General features: G+C 56.4%; 1 protein-coding gene across 3 annotated transcripts in view; it reads left to right on the top strand.

Annotated features, from left to right (window-relative positions):
• EPHB2 (EPH receptor B2) overlaps positions 1-16121 on the top strand; it is a 269656-nt gene that overhangs the window by 219953 nt on the left and 33582 nt on the right. For 2 of the 3 annotated variants that reach the window (XM_075906629.2, XM_075906628.2), the window contains exons 12-13: positions 726-941; positions 6950-7099. In XM_075906629.2, the coding sequence (XP_075762744.1) occupies positions 726-941; positions 6950-7099 (366 nt within the window). Of the gene's footprint in view, positions 1-725; positions 942-1765; positions 1969-6949; positions 7100-16121 lie in introns of those variants that run through there. The other variant, XM_075906630.2, reaches the window with a different exon arrangement.

Raw genomic sequence — 16121 nt, 5'->3', positions numbered from 1 at the left:
CACAGGCAGGACCCCTTTCACACGTGCTCAGGGTCAGGCGTCAGGGTGCCGAGTCCCTGGGGACCTGAGCCCCAGCTGCTCCCAGTGGGTCACGTTCGCTGAGACCAGCCACCACTGTGAACATCCTGGGTGAGTTAATACTTGTAGGCCCTACACAAACACCTGTTCTGGTCTTGGTAAGGAGCCGATGCCCAGGGCTTGTCTGCCCTGCACTTTACCGCCGTTAGCTGCGTGGGTCAGGTGCCTCGGCAACAGTGCAGACACAGACAGCCGCGAGCTCCGTGCACTCACTGCACACGGGTGTGCACGTACGCACACGCACACGGTGCCGACGCAGGCAAGGGCACATCCTGGCTCTACTGAGGTCAGGGGAAGCTTTGCCACTGGGCAGGGTTACCCCTCCAGCCAGATCTAGGCCTGTGTGGGCCGCAGCCGGAGGTGAGCAATACCCCCTTTGCTGACCGAGCGACGTGCCTGGCGTATCGGGGTGTCAGCACCCCCGAGAGGGCAGCACTGAAGGGGCGTGTCCCTCCACACGCTCTCCCTCCAGCTGCCCTGGCCGGCCGGAAGCAGCAGAGTTCTGGGCAGACTCAGGCCTCTTGGGGCCCGGCCCTGCGGTTCCTTGTCACGCCCCGTCTGCCTGCCTCTCGCCCTGCTCTTGTGAGGGAGCAAAGCGCTAACCCGCCCCTCCCCCCTCCCATGGGACTTCTCCTGTCTCCCCCAAGCAAAACGACGGGCAGTTCACGGTCATCCAGCTGGTGGGCATGCTGCGGGGCATCGCGGCGGGAATGAAGTACCTGGCCGACATGAACTACGTGCACCGGGACCTGGCCGCCCGCAACATCCTCGTCAACAGCAACCTGGTCTGCAAGGTGTCCGACTTCGGCCTGTCCCGCTTCCTGGAGGACGACACCTCAGATCCCACCTACACCAGCGCCCTGGTAAGACCCCGGCTCCGGGGCCGCGGGGGGAGAGCAAAAGCGCACTGGGGGGGGGGGGGCGTTGCAGAGCCCTTGCCCTGCTGGCGAGCTCAGGGCGACCGTAGCCCGCAGGCCCTGCGCACAGGGAAGCCTGGCAGGGCCACGGGGATGGGCCTTGCCATGCGGGGCAGGGGCTGCACCCCAGGGGGTGACACGCAGTAGCAGGCCCGTGCACTGCAGGGCTGCCGGGTGGACGGAGGCTGGAGCCAGCGGCGGGAGGCCGTTCGCGATCCCGGACACAGAGTCGGGAATTCAGGATTTCTTTGCGTTTCTGTCGGTGCTTTATGTCTCCTCCTTGCTGCCTCATGCGCTGCTCCAGAGCCGGCTCTCTGCCCCCAGCCAGTGCCCCAAAGTGACGCACTGGACAGGAGACCTGCAGTCGCAGCATCCGCTGCTTCCAAGGACTGTGGGGAAGCCAGTGGCAGGCGCGTAGTGCTCCTCGAGGTCATCTAGTGCAGCCAGCTGGGGTGAGGCAGAGCTGAGAATCCCGGGGCTTCCCTGACTGGTGAGGGGTTCCAGGCTGCCGGGCGAGGCTGTTCCAACACCCCCCTGCCCTTCTGGGCTGCCTCTGGGCAAGCCAGGGCTGACGAGTTGTGCTACCTGTGATGGGAGCACGGGCCAGCTGTGCCAAGCGCCTGCTCGTCTGAGCCCTGTGGGGCTGTCGGGCACAGTCCGTGCTGCTGCCATGGCGCTGGTCAGCCTCTCCCTCAGCGCGTCCGCATGAGCCGGGAACTCCATCGCCAGCGACCCTAAACCCGCCTTGCTCGTTTCTTGTCCACCTGCAGTGGACCTAGAGATCAGCGGGTCTCCTTCCGAGCATGAACCGCCAGCACGGCCCAGGGAGCCGTTCCTCTTGACCACAGGCTCAGCTTTCCGGCCCTCCCCGGAGCTCAGGTTGGAGGCACTTTTGATTGGTTTTGTTCTTCTGCTTGACAGACTCTTCTGCTTGCCTCCATCTTTCCTCCCCACGCTCCCCTGCCCCGCGGAGGGAACAGCAGCGAGGGAATCGCTTGCTTGGGCACCCGGAACTGAACGGGTTCTCCAGCTGAGGCCTCGCCAGTTCTGAGTTCAGCGGGACAGTGAGCTCCCGCCCCTTCCGTGGGACAGAGCCACGAATCCAACCCAGCCTGACAGCAGCCTTGGGAACGGGACTCATGCTCCTTTGGGCCGGTTCTCACCCCGGGTGCTGCTCAGGCCCATGCAGCGTGGGGCTCGCCGTGCCGGAAGTTCCCCCAGCAGCACCCGCAGGGGAAAGGACTCAGGCGCACACGTGCTGCGCTATATAGGGCGCCTCTGGCCCCTGCCCTGCCGTGACGGTGCTTGGAACCTGCTCATCTAAGCCTGAGCTCTTGCACATTTCCCGTTCCCTGCACAGTTCCATTGTCGGTCGCTTCGCCGTGATTCGGTAGCTAGTCCAGGCGCCGCAGGGTCCAGCCTCGGGTCGGGGCGATGAGCCCAGGCCAGTGAGCGACCCGCCCTGCCACGCTCTGCACCGCGTAGCACAGCGACGTCATTGGACCCTCCTGCTGAGCCCCTAGACAAGGCTCAGGTGCCTGGTTTCCTACCTAAAGTGGCCTCAGCCTTCCACCCGGCTCAGGATGGCTTCCTCCGAGCCTTTGCCTGGGAACCCCATGTATTCGGACACGCCCTTGTGTCAGCGCCCACTCGACCAGCACGCAGGCCTCCTCCGTGGCCTTCCTTGCCAGCGTTCCTGCCCTGCACGTGGCTAGGGCCGCAGCTTGGTCCTCCGCGCAGCACCCGACGCCACGAGCCCCGAGGTCCTGCCTTGGGAAGAGCCGCGTTGCAGCTGGCACCTATGTCGAATGGGCCTGAGAAGGCACTCGAAGAAAAGCCAGTTACCGTGGTTCCGTGACCAGGGTTCTTCGAGATGCGCAGATGTATGAGCCCGCCACGTCTCGAGGAACCCCCGGGACGGAGCCAGGGAACTGTCTTTATTCCCCTTCTTTCATCGTGCGTTTGATGTTAACGTCCCAATGTGACGGGGAGATCAGATGGCTAGAGAAGAGCATTCGAAGGGACATAGGGGAGCCCTAGATTAAGTAGGTCTCTGTTCCCAGGGTAAATTGGCAGGGGCTGGCCTAGAACCAGCAGGAGACTGGCTTCAAGGGCTGCTCTTGGTAGTTCGGAGGTGTGCGAGGAGGAAGGCAGGAGAGTGCGAGGGGTCGCTGGGATCTGGGGGCCAGGCAGAGTGCGGTGGAGGAGCAGGATAAGCTGCTCAGGTGCCAAAGGAAGGGTGCTGGGCGGGATCGCTTGGAGAAGTGGCCCAGGGAAGTAGTTGCCAGACAGGGAGTAGAACAAACTGCATCTGTTGCTGCTGCCTTAGGGTCCCTGGGCCAGAACCCGGACTAGTGGGCGGGCCCGGGTTCCCCCACCACTGCACAGTCTGTCCCTGGACAGGGAGACCAGGACTACAAAGGGGCCTCACCTCTACCCTATGGACTAGCCTGTGATGAGCGTGGCTCAGTAGGCTGTGAACCTGCCGTCGGTGGGACGTGCTGAGCCTGAGGATGGACACTGTCCGCCAGAAGCCCAGGGCCCATGAGGCACAGCCAGAGCTCTGCCACGCTCAGAAAAGGACTGCACACTGCGCCCTGGGTGTGTTCCACTGCACTTGTGCTAGTCCAGGCTAATTCTCTAGTGTGTCAGCTGCTTTGAATTCGAATCCTGCCCTCCACAGTGCTCGCAACTCCTCTCGTCTGCACGCCACAGATGTCATGAGAATATTCTCCGTTCCAGTAGCCACGTTGTTATGGAAAGATTGCCTTGCCCTGACCTGTGACATATTCTTGTTGGTCATCACCAGATGAACTCTTCCAGTTGGATAGTGAACCATTAAGAGCTACTCTTTGAGAACAATTTTTCAACTAGTTCTGCACAGTTTAGACCATATTTTCCTAGCTTGCTGGTGAGAATTTCTTGTGGGACTGAGTGACAAGGGTCACTAAAATCAAGATTTAGTATGTCTCCTATTTCCCCCCATCCACTCGGCTGATTAACTCTGTCAAAGAAGGAAATTAGGTTGGTTTGGCATGATTTGGTCTTGACAATTGCATGCTGGCTATTACTTAGTACCCTATTACAGGCAGTTTCCGCAGTTACGAACGGGGCCCTCCCTCTCCCTGGTCTCCAGCAGACCAGGGAGAGGAAGCAAAGCGGCGGAACACGCGGGCAGCGGACAGCCCAGATGCGTCTGGGCTGTCCGCTGCCTGCGTGTTCGGCCGCTTTGCTCCCCGTCCCCCTGGACTGTGTTCAAATCTCCCTTAATCTTCTCTTTGTTAAGATAATCAGACTAAACTCTTCGAGTCTTTCATCATGCAAACTCCTTTTAAATATTGGCCCCCACATTCATTTTTTTCCAGTCCTCTGAAACTTCCTAATTTTCCCAAGACTTGGAAAATCAACATTAACAGTTCAGAAAGCTCCTTTTGAATGTAAGTTATCAGGAAGTGCTAATTTTAAACTGTCCAGCTTTAGGAGCTTCTTTTTAACATCCTCCTTAGTTACGGTTGGAATGGAAAGTATTTCATTAGCTTCCAATGTTATAGCTAAGTCAGCTGGACATTTCCCAAATTCTGAACAAAAATATTTATCAAATACTTCTGGCTTTCTGCATTATTATTGACTGTTCTACCATTTCCATCTAGTAATCATTTATCCTATCCTATTGCCAGGGTTTATCTTGTTCCTACTATACTTTAAAACCACTTATTCTTCTTAACTTTATTGACCATAGAGCACTTGTGTCCCTTTGCTTCCCTTATCAATTTTCTATAATTTTTAAATTCTGGTTTATATGCATTACTATCAACTTCCTATTCTTCGATTTGCTGTAAGTTTTTTAGGTCTGATTTCTCCTCCTCTCTAAGCCAAGCTGTTTGTTCAATCAGTGTGACCTTTTTTCTAGATCGTGAGATTGTTGGCTTTTTGGCATCTAGAAAAGTATTTTCAAACAATTCCCAATTATTATTAACATTTTTCTATGTAATGTTTTCCTCACAACTTAATTTGTCTCGTAAGTGTTTTCAGCTTTCCAAGTCCCCCCCAAAGGTGAGCGTTTGCCAAGCTTGCAGAGGGACAAGGCACATGCTTTCACTTGGGCAGGGGCTCATGCGCGAGTAACAGCCACGCAGCCAAGGTGCACTTCCACTCTCTCCTGCTCTGCACGGCTGGCGCTCCGTGAGGAAGGGAGGGGAGAGACACAGCACTGTGAGCCTTTGCCTCCTGGCACAAGTAGCAGTTGGCCTGGAGAAATGCTGGAATGACCCAGAGCGAGCCCAGAAGACTGGGCATGGCAGCTGTCCTGCAGAGGGGAGAGCTGTGCTGACAGGGACACAGTGCTGGCCGGTAGTGCTGGCCTTGCGTGGCGGATGGAAAGGCTTTCTCTGCCTAGGCCTCTGGAACGTCCTCAACCCCAGTCTGGGTCCTTGGGCACTCGCTGCATCCGTCTCTCTCGGGACACCTCTGCTCAAACCCTTAGGTCTGAAGTTCAGTGGGTCTGATCAAAGCCCAGGGAGCATTGTGGGTAATGGTATTGCTCCTGTGTCTAGATCTGTAGTGGTCTGAGCTTGTTCCACCCCACAGGACCTGTAGTAAGAGGGGGCAGGTAATTCTTCTCATGGGCCAGATCTGCTGCACTTCAGCCTGCGTAAGCCAGCAGTGACTCCAGTGCATGGGCTCTGTTGGCAGGACGGTAGCTGCCCAACTTGGGCCTCTCTGACTCTGTGTTACAAAAAGACAACCAGAAATCTTCCAGCGTGAGAACTCTCGCCCCGGGGCATCATGCACCCTGCACACCGCGAGCAGTTAAACAGGACCGCCTGTGCCCTTCCACTGTGATACGGAGCTGAAAGCAAGAGGGTGGAGAGAAACTCAAGAGACCACTCAGAGCTTCCTGTAGTTTCATATTTTTCTGCAAATGACTCTATTGGCCCTGAAGGAGAAAGAAAGAGCCTGAAGCCAGGCCATGGTGCTTGCACCAAAGTGAGCAAGAGTTACACGCTGAGTGACAGACAGGCCGAGTCACAAGCAGATGTTGGTGCAAGTCATTGTCCCTTGGCACTAGAGTTGCTGGCACCGGTAGAAGCACACGGAGCATGTGAATCGATTCCCGCAGGGCAGGGCAGGCACACCCCACTGAGCACATGATAAAATAGTCGGAAACAAGAGTGAAAGCAGAACAGGGGGCAGTGGCTGCTTTGGAGGACAGTCCAAGGGGAGGCACCAAACGTGTCTTAGTGCGTAAGATGATCCGGACAGTGGGTATCGCAGGTTGTTCATTTCTGTCTATAAATGCTGGGGAACCTTGACGTAACTCTTTGGCCGACCTAGGGGGCGATAGCGAACTCAGTACCATCAACTGAGCCGGGTTCATTGTCCCGGGTAAAATTCGTAGGGGCTCGGAGGCCATTGGCTACCGACATTCGACAATAAATCCGACTCGGGTGCCTTCGGATCTTAGCTGAGTCTGTGGTCTGTGGGGGCTCTCGTGAAGTCTACTGTGCTAGCTCCCGGCACCGAGCTGGCACGAGATACTGAGGGTGCCTACGAAAACGCAGGCAGCGAATGTTGATCATCGCTGGCGGAGCAGGAGCCACCAGCGAATCTGGAATTTACGGTATCGCTGTCCTGATCCACTACAGGCCCCACAAGCCTTCGGCTGCAGCAGGCTGTAGGAGGACAGCACTCTCATATAACCCGGCCATTAGCGGCCGGCCGTCAGCTCAGGGCTCCATCCCTGCAAGACGGGGGGATAAATTGGCTCATGTCCAGGTAGCCCGCTAGTCCCAAAGGGCAGGCCTTGCCTCGCCGCCTGTGTCAGTGTGCGGAGGAGCCCTGCGCATTTGTCATTTCAGGGCTCAGGACTCTAGCTGGCTGCCCTGGCGGCTCCATGTCGCAGATTGGCCGTGGCCGCTACGCCAGTCACAGCCGTCTCTGCTCCTTTCCCGCAGGGGGGGAAGATTCCGATCCGGTGGACGGCGCCGGAGGCAATTCAGTACCGGAAATTCACCTCGGCCAGCGACGCGTGGAGCTACGGCATCGTCATGTGGGAGGTGATGTCCTACGGGGAGCGGCCCTACTGGGACATGACCAATCAAGATGTAAGTTTTCAAGAGCGATGTAGTGGGACCATTGAACTCGGTCATGGGCATGGAAGGAGGGAAGGCTCCCTGCAAGGCTATGGCTGGGCTCAGCCTGTGCCGTGCTGGGGGGTTCCCTGGCTGTGGGAGGTCTGCATGGCAGCCCCCTTGGTAGAGGCACGGGCCCATATGCATCTCTGGGGCCACGTGGCGATGCAGGGGCCAGAGGAGACTTCCTCCAGCTCGGGAGGCGTAGGGCTGACGCGAGCAGCTCCCCCTTTCAGGCGCTGGAGCAGGAAGCGTGGCGGAGGTGAGAGCGGCGCTGGGCGGGGGGTGCTGGGGGCACCCGGAGGCCGTCTAAAGAAGGCTGCCTTACCTCAGCGTGGCCCTCAGGGCACCGGGGACAGTTTCCATCCCTGCTATAGCCCAGGATTTGGGGGGTGTCACGGGGACATGAAGCCTCTGTTGCAGACCTGGCTTGGGCATCAGCAGGCCTACTGGTCAGGCAGCACCCAAATAGCCTCTCCACAATTCATCACCCAATGTGACCTCCCAGGCAGTGGGAGAAAGAGGGGAGTGGGACCTAAGCCCTCCCCCATCACCGGTCCCCTGGGCTGCTCCCTCTCCCCTTCAGTGCGGGGCTTGGCCCCAGCCTTCCCTTACACAAGCTCAGTGTGGGGCGCTGGCTATGGGGCGCTTCGCAGCCCCCCCTCAAGGAGCCATTAGTCAGAAGGAAGAGTCTTACTCACAGTCCTGCCCCACCCCAGACTCTCCTCCCTGCAGAGCTCCCTTGGCAGCAGGCCGGAGGGAGCATGCTCCAGAGTGGCTGAGGGGCCAGCGCCCCATCGCTCCTTAGTGGGCCTGTAAATCCATCACTGTCCCCCTGCCTTCGTCCCTCGGAGACCCGGCAGCTCCATGGGGTTAGCGTGGGCACTGCAGCGGGGACCGCCACTGCCATGCAGCCAAGCGCTGCACAGCGCCCCAGAGGGCGGAGACATCCCCACGGGGACAGCCTCCATGCTAGGGGCCTTTCCCTCAGCCAGCATCCTCCCTCCTGCTGCGAGGACCCTTCCCAGGGCCCACAGTGACCCTACAAATACGGACTCCCAGAGATTGGTCACAAGCTTCCTTCGTCCTCCAGTTTCCAGCTCAGGCGGCGACCCACCAGGTGCTCTTAGGGCAACACAACTTCAACGTAGGGCCAGGTCTGTCCAAGGTGGAGGCCTTTCTGCCTGAGAAAACAGGCAGGACTTGGAGTGCTCCTGGAGGAAGGAGCTGCGGCCAGGGGCGGCTATAGGGCAGGGCGGCCGCCCCGGGCCCCGTGCATGCACCGTGGTGAAGGGGGGCCCCGCGAAATTGTGCTGCCCTAGGCCCCGCAAAATGGTCACCTGCCCCTGGCTGTGGCTGCCAGGGTGGCTCTCCAGGCCACCTTGGCTGCTCAAACCAGGGCCTCTGCAGTCTCGATGCACAGAGCGTCTTGGCTCCTTCGGTCCACCCTCTCCATTGAGGCCCAGAGCTCGCTGCAGGTTTCCCATTGGATGGCAAGGCCTGGTCTGCGGAACAGACAGGTGTCAAGCTCTGTGGTGTCAATGGCGCTTGACCAGCTTGAAGAGGCTTGGTCTGTATGCTCCAGCCCCATCCCCCAGCAGGCTCCGAGTCAAGAGAACCAACCCCACCAGGAGCCATCACACAGCTGCAGAGGAGCAATGGGAATCTCTCCTCTCACCACCCTCGGCCAGCCCCGCAGCCTGGCCCTTCCAAGGAGAAGCAGGTTAGCAAGTATCTGTTTTGATGGGATGCTCCAGGGCAACCTACCAGTCTGCATGGTGGATCCAGTACTCATGCCCCTCCCCGCCCCCTTATCTCCCCCCCCCCCACACACACACGCTTCTTCAACCATCTTTCCCATTTTTTTCCCAGCCATGGGCATTTGTAACTCCAGACTGACGGGTCCTCAACATCATTTCTCAGGGATACACCCTTCAGTCACCCCCCCTCCCCGTCCCTCTTCCGGGATCCCTTGCACAAGCATCTTCTTGACCAGGAGGTGCAGCAACTTCTACAGCTACTCGTGGTGGAAGTGGCCGCTGTGGAATTCAGGAACAGGGGATTTTACTCCCTTTATTTCCTTAGCCCCAAGGTGAAAGGAAGTCTCAGGCCTGTGCTCAACCTGCAAGAGCTCAACTGGTACCTACCTTGGCTGAAGTTTCACATGGTTTCCCTGGCCTCAGTCATTCCCTCCCTGGGTCCCAGAGACTGGTGTGCTGCCCTCTGCCTTCAGGGTACATACATCCACATCCCCACAAGCACGTTCTTTGCTTCCTTCCGTCCTGCCAGTTTGTGGTCCTCTCATTTGGCCTGTCGACAGCTCCAAGGGTACGTCTAAACTACATGGCTCCGTCGACAGAGACATGTAGGTTTGGTTTTTTGGCAAAGGGAAATGAAGCCGCGATTTAAATAATCGCGGCTTCATTTAAATTTACATGGCTGCCGCGCTGAGCCGACAAACAGCTGATCAGCTGTTTGTTGGCTCAGTGCACTAGTCTGGACGTTCCCCTGCCGACATGAAAGCCTTTTATCGACATCCCCCCTAAACCTCATCCCACGAGGCATAAACGGGATGTCGATAAAAGGCTTTCAGGTCAGCGCGGAGCATCCAGACTAGCGCGCTGAGCCGACAAACAGCTGATCAGCTGTTTGTCGGCTCAGCGCGGCAGCCATGTAAATGTAAATGAAGCCGCGATTATTTAAATCGCGGCTTCATTTCCCTTTGCCTGTGTGTCTAATCTACATGGCTCCGTCGACGGAGGCATGTAGTCTAGACACACCCCAAGAGTCCTCAAATGCGTGTTGGTTGTGGTTGTTACCTCCAGATCTTTCTGTACCTTGATGACCAGCTAATCCAGGGCAGTTCCAGGTCCCTGCTGACCACGTGCCACTCTCTAGGCCTGCTGGTGAATGACAAGTCCACATTAGTACCAGTGCAGAAAATAAAGTCCATGGTGGTACTCAGCGCTACGACTGCCAGACCATTCCTCCCCGAGGAAATGGTCAGAGCTTTGATAGGCCTCATTGAGGGGGTCTCCCGGCTCCCCATGACAAAACCCAGAGTAAGTCTCCACCTCCCAGGCATGTGCTTACATCTTACATCACGCCAGACTTCATATGCACCCTCCACAGCAGAGCTCTTACCCCCTTCGCTGGTGGAGTGTTCTGGTCCATTCCAGAGCCACCATCATACCACCCAGCTGGTATCGAATGCCTTGGGCCTTGGCTGGGGAGCCCACCTTGGGGCCTCCAGGACCCAGGGACTCCGTCGACGGAGCCACGTTGATGAGTTTACTAGACATAGGAAAATTAAGCGGCGATTTAAATAATTGCCACTTCATTTACATCAAACTGGCCGCCGCGCTGTGCTGATCAGCTGTTTGGCGGCACGGCGGGGCAGTCTGGACGCGCCGCGGTCGACAAGGGAAGCCTTTGTCGACTGCTCCGGTCTGCCTCGTGAAATGAGGTCGACGGAGCCATGTAGTCTAGACATACCCCAGAGGAGATGGCATTGCTCACCAGAGTGCTATGTCTTTCACCCTCACCTGGCAGGCAAGGTGGTCAGAAGGAGTCTGCCAGGTCCTAAGGAGCAGAAATCAGAGAGCCACCTGGCCAAATGGGCGAGGTTCTCACATTGGGTGGCTGATCACAGCATCTCCTCCTCAGCAGCTACGGCCCATTTGATCCTGGATTATCTACTCCACTTGAAGAACCAGGGCCTAGCGCAAGCCTTGCTCATTGAAGGTGGCTATCTCCATCTTCTCTCCTACTGTTCAAGGCCACAGGGTCTTCTCCCATAACATGACGGGCCAGGTGCCTCAGAGGCCTAGAGTGGCTTTACCCCTTGGTCACGTCTCCAGTCCCTTCATGGGACCTGAACTTGGAGCTGGTTATACTCACAGGGCATCCCTTGGAGGACACCTGGCCTTCCTCATAGTCATTACAACGGGCAGGTGAGTCTCAGATTTGGGCCCTGATCTCCGAACCTCTGTGCACAGTCTCCGTAAGGACAAGTTTCAGCTTAGATCTCACCCAGCCTTCCTTCCAAAGGTAGTGTCCTCTTTGCATAGGGGCCAGGACATCTCCCTACCACCCTCTGCCCCAAGCCCCGCTTTTGAAGTGAGGAGAGACAGCTGCCCATGTTAGAGGTGAGATAGATGCTGGCTTTTTACCTAGACAGAACTAGGCCATTCCAGAAATCCACCCAGTTGTTGGTCTCTGCAGTGGAGTGGATGACGGGCCAGCCTGTCTCCACCCAGAGAATTTCAAACAGGATCACCCCCTGCATCCGCGCCTGCTATGACCTGTCTGGTTTCCCCACACTGCTGTTATGAGAGCCCATGCGACCAGGATGCAGCCGCTTTGGCAGTGCCCTAACACAGCTGCATGGCCGTTGGCGCTTTCACCCCAGGCTAGAGAGGACGCCGAGTTCAGCTGGCAGTGCTGCACTCTCTCATCCCTGAACTCCGGCCCACCTCCCAGTGGCTACTGCAGAGAGCCACCTGTTGGGGCCTGGGCATGAGCAAGCGCTTGAAGAAGACAAGGTGGGTGTCTTGTTTGGAACCGGGGTTCTTCGAGCTGTGTGGCTCGTGTCCATTGCATGACCCACCCTCCTTCCCCACTGTTGGAGGTTCCAGCAAGAAGGAGCGGAGGGCGCAGGGAGTGCGCGGCACCCCTTACACCGCACCATGGAGGCGCCACGCCAGCGGTCACCAGAGCCTCTCCCCTACGGATACTGCGGGGGCAATTTCCAGCACCAGTGCACGAGGTGAGCATGCACCTCAGTTGTGGAATGGACATGAGCAACACATCACAAAGAACACCAGTCCCCTGGTAGGGCATGTAGTGTGACGTCCCCCTCCTGGTGGAAATGCAGCCACTTCTGCAGGTCCTCTCCAGACTGCACCCTGTGGAGTGCCATCTAAAGGAGGGTTGTCTGCAAATGTGTGTGTGTGAATAATAAAGAGCACAAGCAGGTACCGCACAGTTCACAAGTCCTCTGGAAAGAGGTGTTTGTTGTGCACTGAAATGGGTTCCTAATTAACACTGGTGCAACTTCACTGAGCCAATGGATCCTTCAGTGCCCTCCCTGGCCAGAGCCATCCTGGAGCGTGCATAGAAACCTTCCCCTCCATCATGTCTGGAGGCCACAGCCCACCTCAGCTCCCTCCCAGCATCTCTCCACTGAGGGACAGGCGCAGAGCTGGTCAGCATGTCTTCGATCATGGAATCCCCGGGCTGGCAGAGACCTCAGGAGTCATCGAGTCCAACCCCCTCCCAACACAGGCCCAGGCCAACTCAATCAGCCCAGCCAGGGCTTTGTTAAGTCGGGACTTAAACACCTCTAGGGATGGGATTCCACCCCCTCCCTAGGGAACCCAGCCCAGCACTTCACTACCCGCCTAGGGATACAGTTTTTCCTAATCGCCAACCTATATGTCCCCCACTGTAATTTGAGCCCATTGCTCCTTGTTCTGCCACCTGCCACCACTGTGAACAGCCTCTCTCCAGCCTCTCTGGAACCTCCTTCAGGGAGTTGGAGGCTGCTCTCAAATCCCCCCTCACTCTTCGCTTCTGCAGACTAAATAAGCCCAAATCCCTCAGCCCCACCTCATAGGTCATGTGCTCCAGCCCCCTCATCATTTTGGTTGCCCTCTGCTGGACCCTCTCCAATGCGTCCACATCCTTTCTGTAGTGGGGGGCCCAGAACTGGACACAATACTCCAGATGTGACCTCACCAGAGCCAAATAAAGGGGAATAATCCCGTCTCTAGATCTGTTGGCAATGCTCCTCCTAATGCACCCTAATATGCCATTAGCCTTCTTGGCTGCAAGGACACACTGTTGACTCATATCCAGCTTCTCATCCACTGTAACCGCCAGGTCCTTTTCTGAACATCTGAACTGCTGCTTGGCCAGTCGGTCCCCAGCCTGTAACAGTATTTGGGATTCTTCCATCCCAAGGGCAGGACTCTGCACTTGTCCTTGTTGAACCTCATCAGATTTCTTTTGGCCAAAACTTTTTTCAAAGCTTGCCAGTTTTCTCCAGTCCAGAGCTTGATCAGACTGGCCAAACTGGGTCAGACCAGTGGTCCCTCTGCCCCATTAGCTGGTCTCTGGCCATGGCCAATCATAGAATGAAGAGTCTTCAGGAGGTCCCTTATTCCAACCCTCTGCTCCAAGCAAAATCTAAATTCACTTACTGCCAGCTCCTGGCAGTCATGTGTGTCACGAGTTGTGGCCCCAATTAATTTGCGGGTCTGGGGGTTTGACCCGGATGCTATTAATTGTGCAACCACCATTCCCATTCATTTATAATCATCCCAAAAGTTACAAATGTTACATACAGTTACATACAATTAACGTCTTCGTGGAGACTAACCTTCTCACAGGCGAGTCACGCCCCGGGAGGGGGAAGGGGGCTCAGGCCCGCCCTCTTTCCCGAGTCCCAACCCAGGGCCCTAAGGATAGGAATCTTTCGTCCCTACCCAGCCGATTGGGTCACGGACCCTAAACTACCTGTTCATGGGTTCCACGGCCCTACCCTGGGTTACTTCCTTCTCCCTCCCATCTCTGAGGGCCTCCCCCTTGTAGTAACTCACTGCTTCCTTCTCCCCCCTCGTCCATCTCTGCTGCTCCCTTCTGCCCCCTCCGTCCGGAGACAAATCGCTTGATCATTGTCTTCGGTCCACCCTCTCTGGGGCACCTGGTGCTGGCCACTGTCGGCAGACAGGCTACTGGGCTAGATGGACCTTTGGTCTGACCCAGTACGGCCGTTCTTATGTTCTTATCCCCTTTTGAACTCCCCGCTGCCCTTGTGGGGTCCGTCATGACGCCACGACCGGCGTCGTCCTCGCCGGCGTGACTCGTGATGTTATCTGGCTGCGCCCCCTCCTGCGTCCGGCCTGCCTCAGTCCCGGCCATTCCGGACTCTCCGGCAGGCACCGTTTTTCCGCAAGGCGCCTGGCCGGTGTTTATTCAGGGTGCTTCCTCCTGGAGCCCCGGTCGTGGTTCCCCCAAGTGCGGGGCAACGGTGCCCTGTCACACACCTCGCCCCTCAAGTCTTCGCCCTTACTGGTCTCTCCTCCTGTGTAGCTTTCCGGGATCTGCGAAAGGCAGTCCGTGTTCTGGTGGGCCTTCCCTGGACGGTGTACTACCTGAAACTGATAAGGCTCAAGTACCACGGTAGGATCCGGGGTTTTGTGTCTTTCATTGTGTGGATCCACTTCAGGGGGGTGTGCTCGGTGACCAACGTGAAACAGTACCTTCAAAGAAAATAATGCAGAGCGCCCACCACCCATTTAATTGCCAGAGCCGCTTTCTCCACGGTCGCACGCCCCCTTTCCCGCGGGAACAGCTTACGGCTTAAATACACCGGGTGTTCCTCCCCTCCGATCTCCTGTGCTACAATGGCCCCCAATCCTCCTGTCACATTACTGGATTTTGAGGGGAGCAGCCATATCACTGCTGCACCCATGGGAGGTGTTTCCCACTGGCAATGTGACTCTAGCAAGCTTGGAAGGACCCAGGAAGGAGGTTTAAATAGGCCATGTGGCCGACTCCATGTTGGTCTGCAGATCTGCTCCTGACCCCAGATGTGGCCTCGCACGGAATCACGAGCCGGGAAGAACTGTGAACCCATCCTGGCATAGGATGTGCACCAAAGACTTTTAAGCCAGCAGTTATAACATCTCTACTGCGAGCCTGCATCGAGAACTGGGAGATTCGATGCATGTAATGTATGAAACTTTGACAACCTCACTCTCATGCTTTTCTTTCTGGTAGTAATAAACCTTTAGATGTTAGATTCTAAAGGATTGGCTCAGCGTGATTTGTGGGTAAGACCCGGAGGGTAAATTGACCAGGGATCTGTGGCTGGTTTCTTGGAACCGGACAGAACTTGTTCAGGGTAGCTGGGATTGGGTTCTAAGACCCCTCACCTGTGGGCAGGCCTGGGGCCATCTGGGGCACGGATATTGCTGAGGTGTCGGAGGGGTTTTGCTCGTGAGGCTCCAGGCAGGCAGCTGAAGTGCTCTGTGGGACTGGTTTGTGTCCTGTTTGGGAAGGTCTCCAGTCTGGGGGCTGTAAGGAACCCCGAATTTGAGCAATTCGCTCTGAGCAGACGCCCTCAGCTGTGCCCAGACCGGCCCGGTCCGTCACAGTGGCGTAGTCGGCAGGATCCACAGATCTTGGTCAATTGAGCTTTGGATCAGGACCTCACACTGTCTACATTTGATTTTTGATGGTGAGAGTTTGGTTGGGTAAAGAGCAGCTGCAATGGGTTGGCTACAGTATGAAAATCTGGACAGAAAGGCTCTGGAAGTCTTGTGCTTGGAAGGAGGCATTGCCTTTAATGAGGAAGCTTCTAATCCAGAGCTGGCATCTTTGTTAATGGCCAGAAATGCTGCAGAAGAAATGAGAGTGCAGGATCCAGTGTGGAGAATGCAACTTAAATGTAAACGAGAACGGAAGGAGTTTCGTCTGCTAGCAGAACAAAGAAGACAGAAGCTAGACCGAGAAGCTGCTGAAAGAGAGCAAAGGCTACACCGAGAACGTGCAGAGAAAATGGCAAAGTTGTACAGAGAAATCCGAGAAGCTGAGGAAGGAGCTGCCAGATTTGATCTTCAACCTAAGAGAATAGAAGCACAGAAGGGATTGTAGCCTCCTGAAAGTTCGATGTATAACCGTGTGGGTATGTGGTGTGACTATAATTGGTCTGATGTTGTAACACAGCCCCAAAGCATGTTTGGGGTCGGTCAGGGGGGTACAGGTGACTCTGGGAAGTTTTCTGGGACTAGTCAATCTTATTGTAACCAAAAAAAAAGTGTCTCTAAGGCTACGTCTACACTGGCATGATGTTGCGCAAGAACTCTTTTGCGGAAGAGTTCTTGTGCAAAAATTCTTCCAGAAGAGAGTGTCTACACTGACATGTGCCTTTGCACAAGAGATGTGCTTTTGCACGAGGCGTACAGATAGTGCGGAATGGCTTGCTAGT

Source organism: Pelodiscus sinensis, chromosome 24, assembly GCF_052426305.1.
Source record: "Pelodiscus sinensis isolate ZL-2025 chromosome 24, ASM5242630v1, whole genome shotgun sequence".
Classification (NCBI taxonomy): domain Eukaryota; kingdom Metazoa; phylum Chordata; order Testudines; family Trionychidae; genus Pelodiscus; species Pelodiscus sinensis.
The sequence above is the reverse complement of the archived record's forward strand: the minus strand, read 5'-3'. Positions and strand labels throughout refer to the sequence as shown.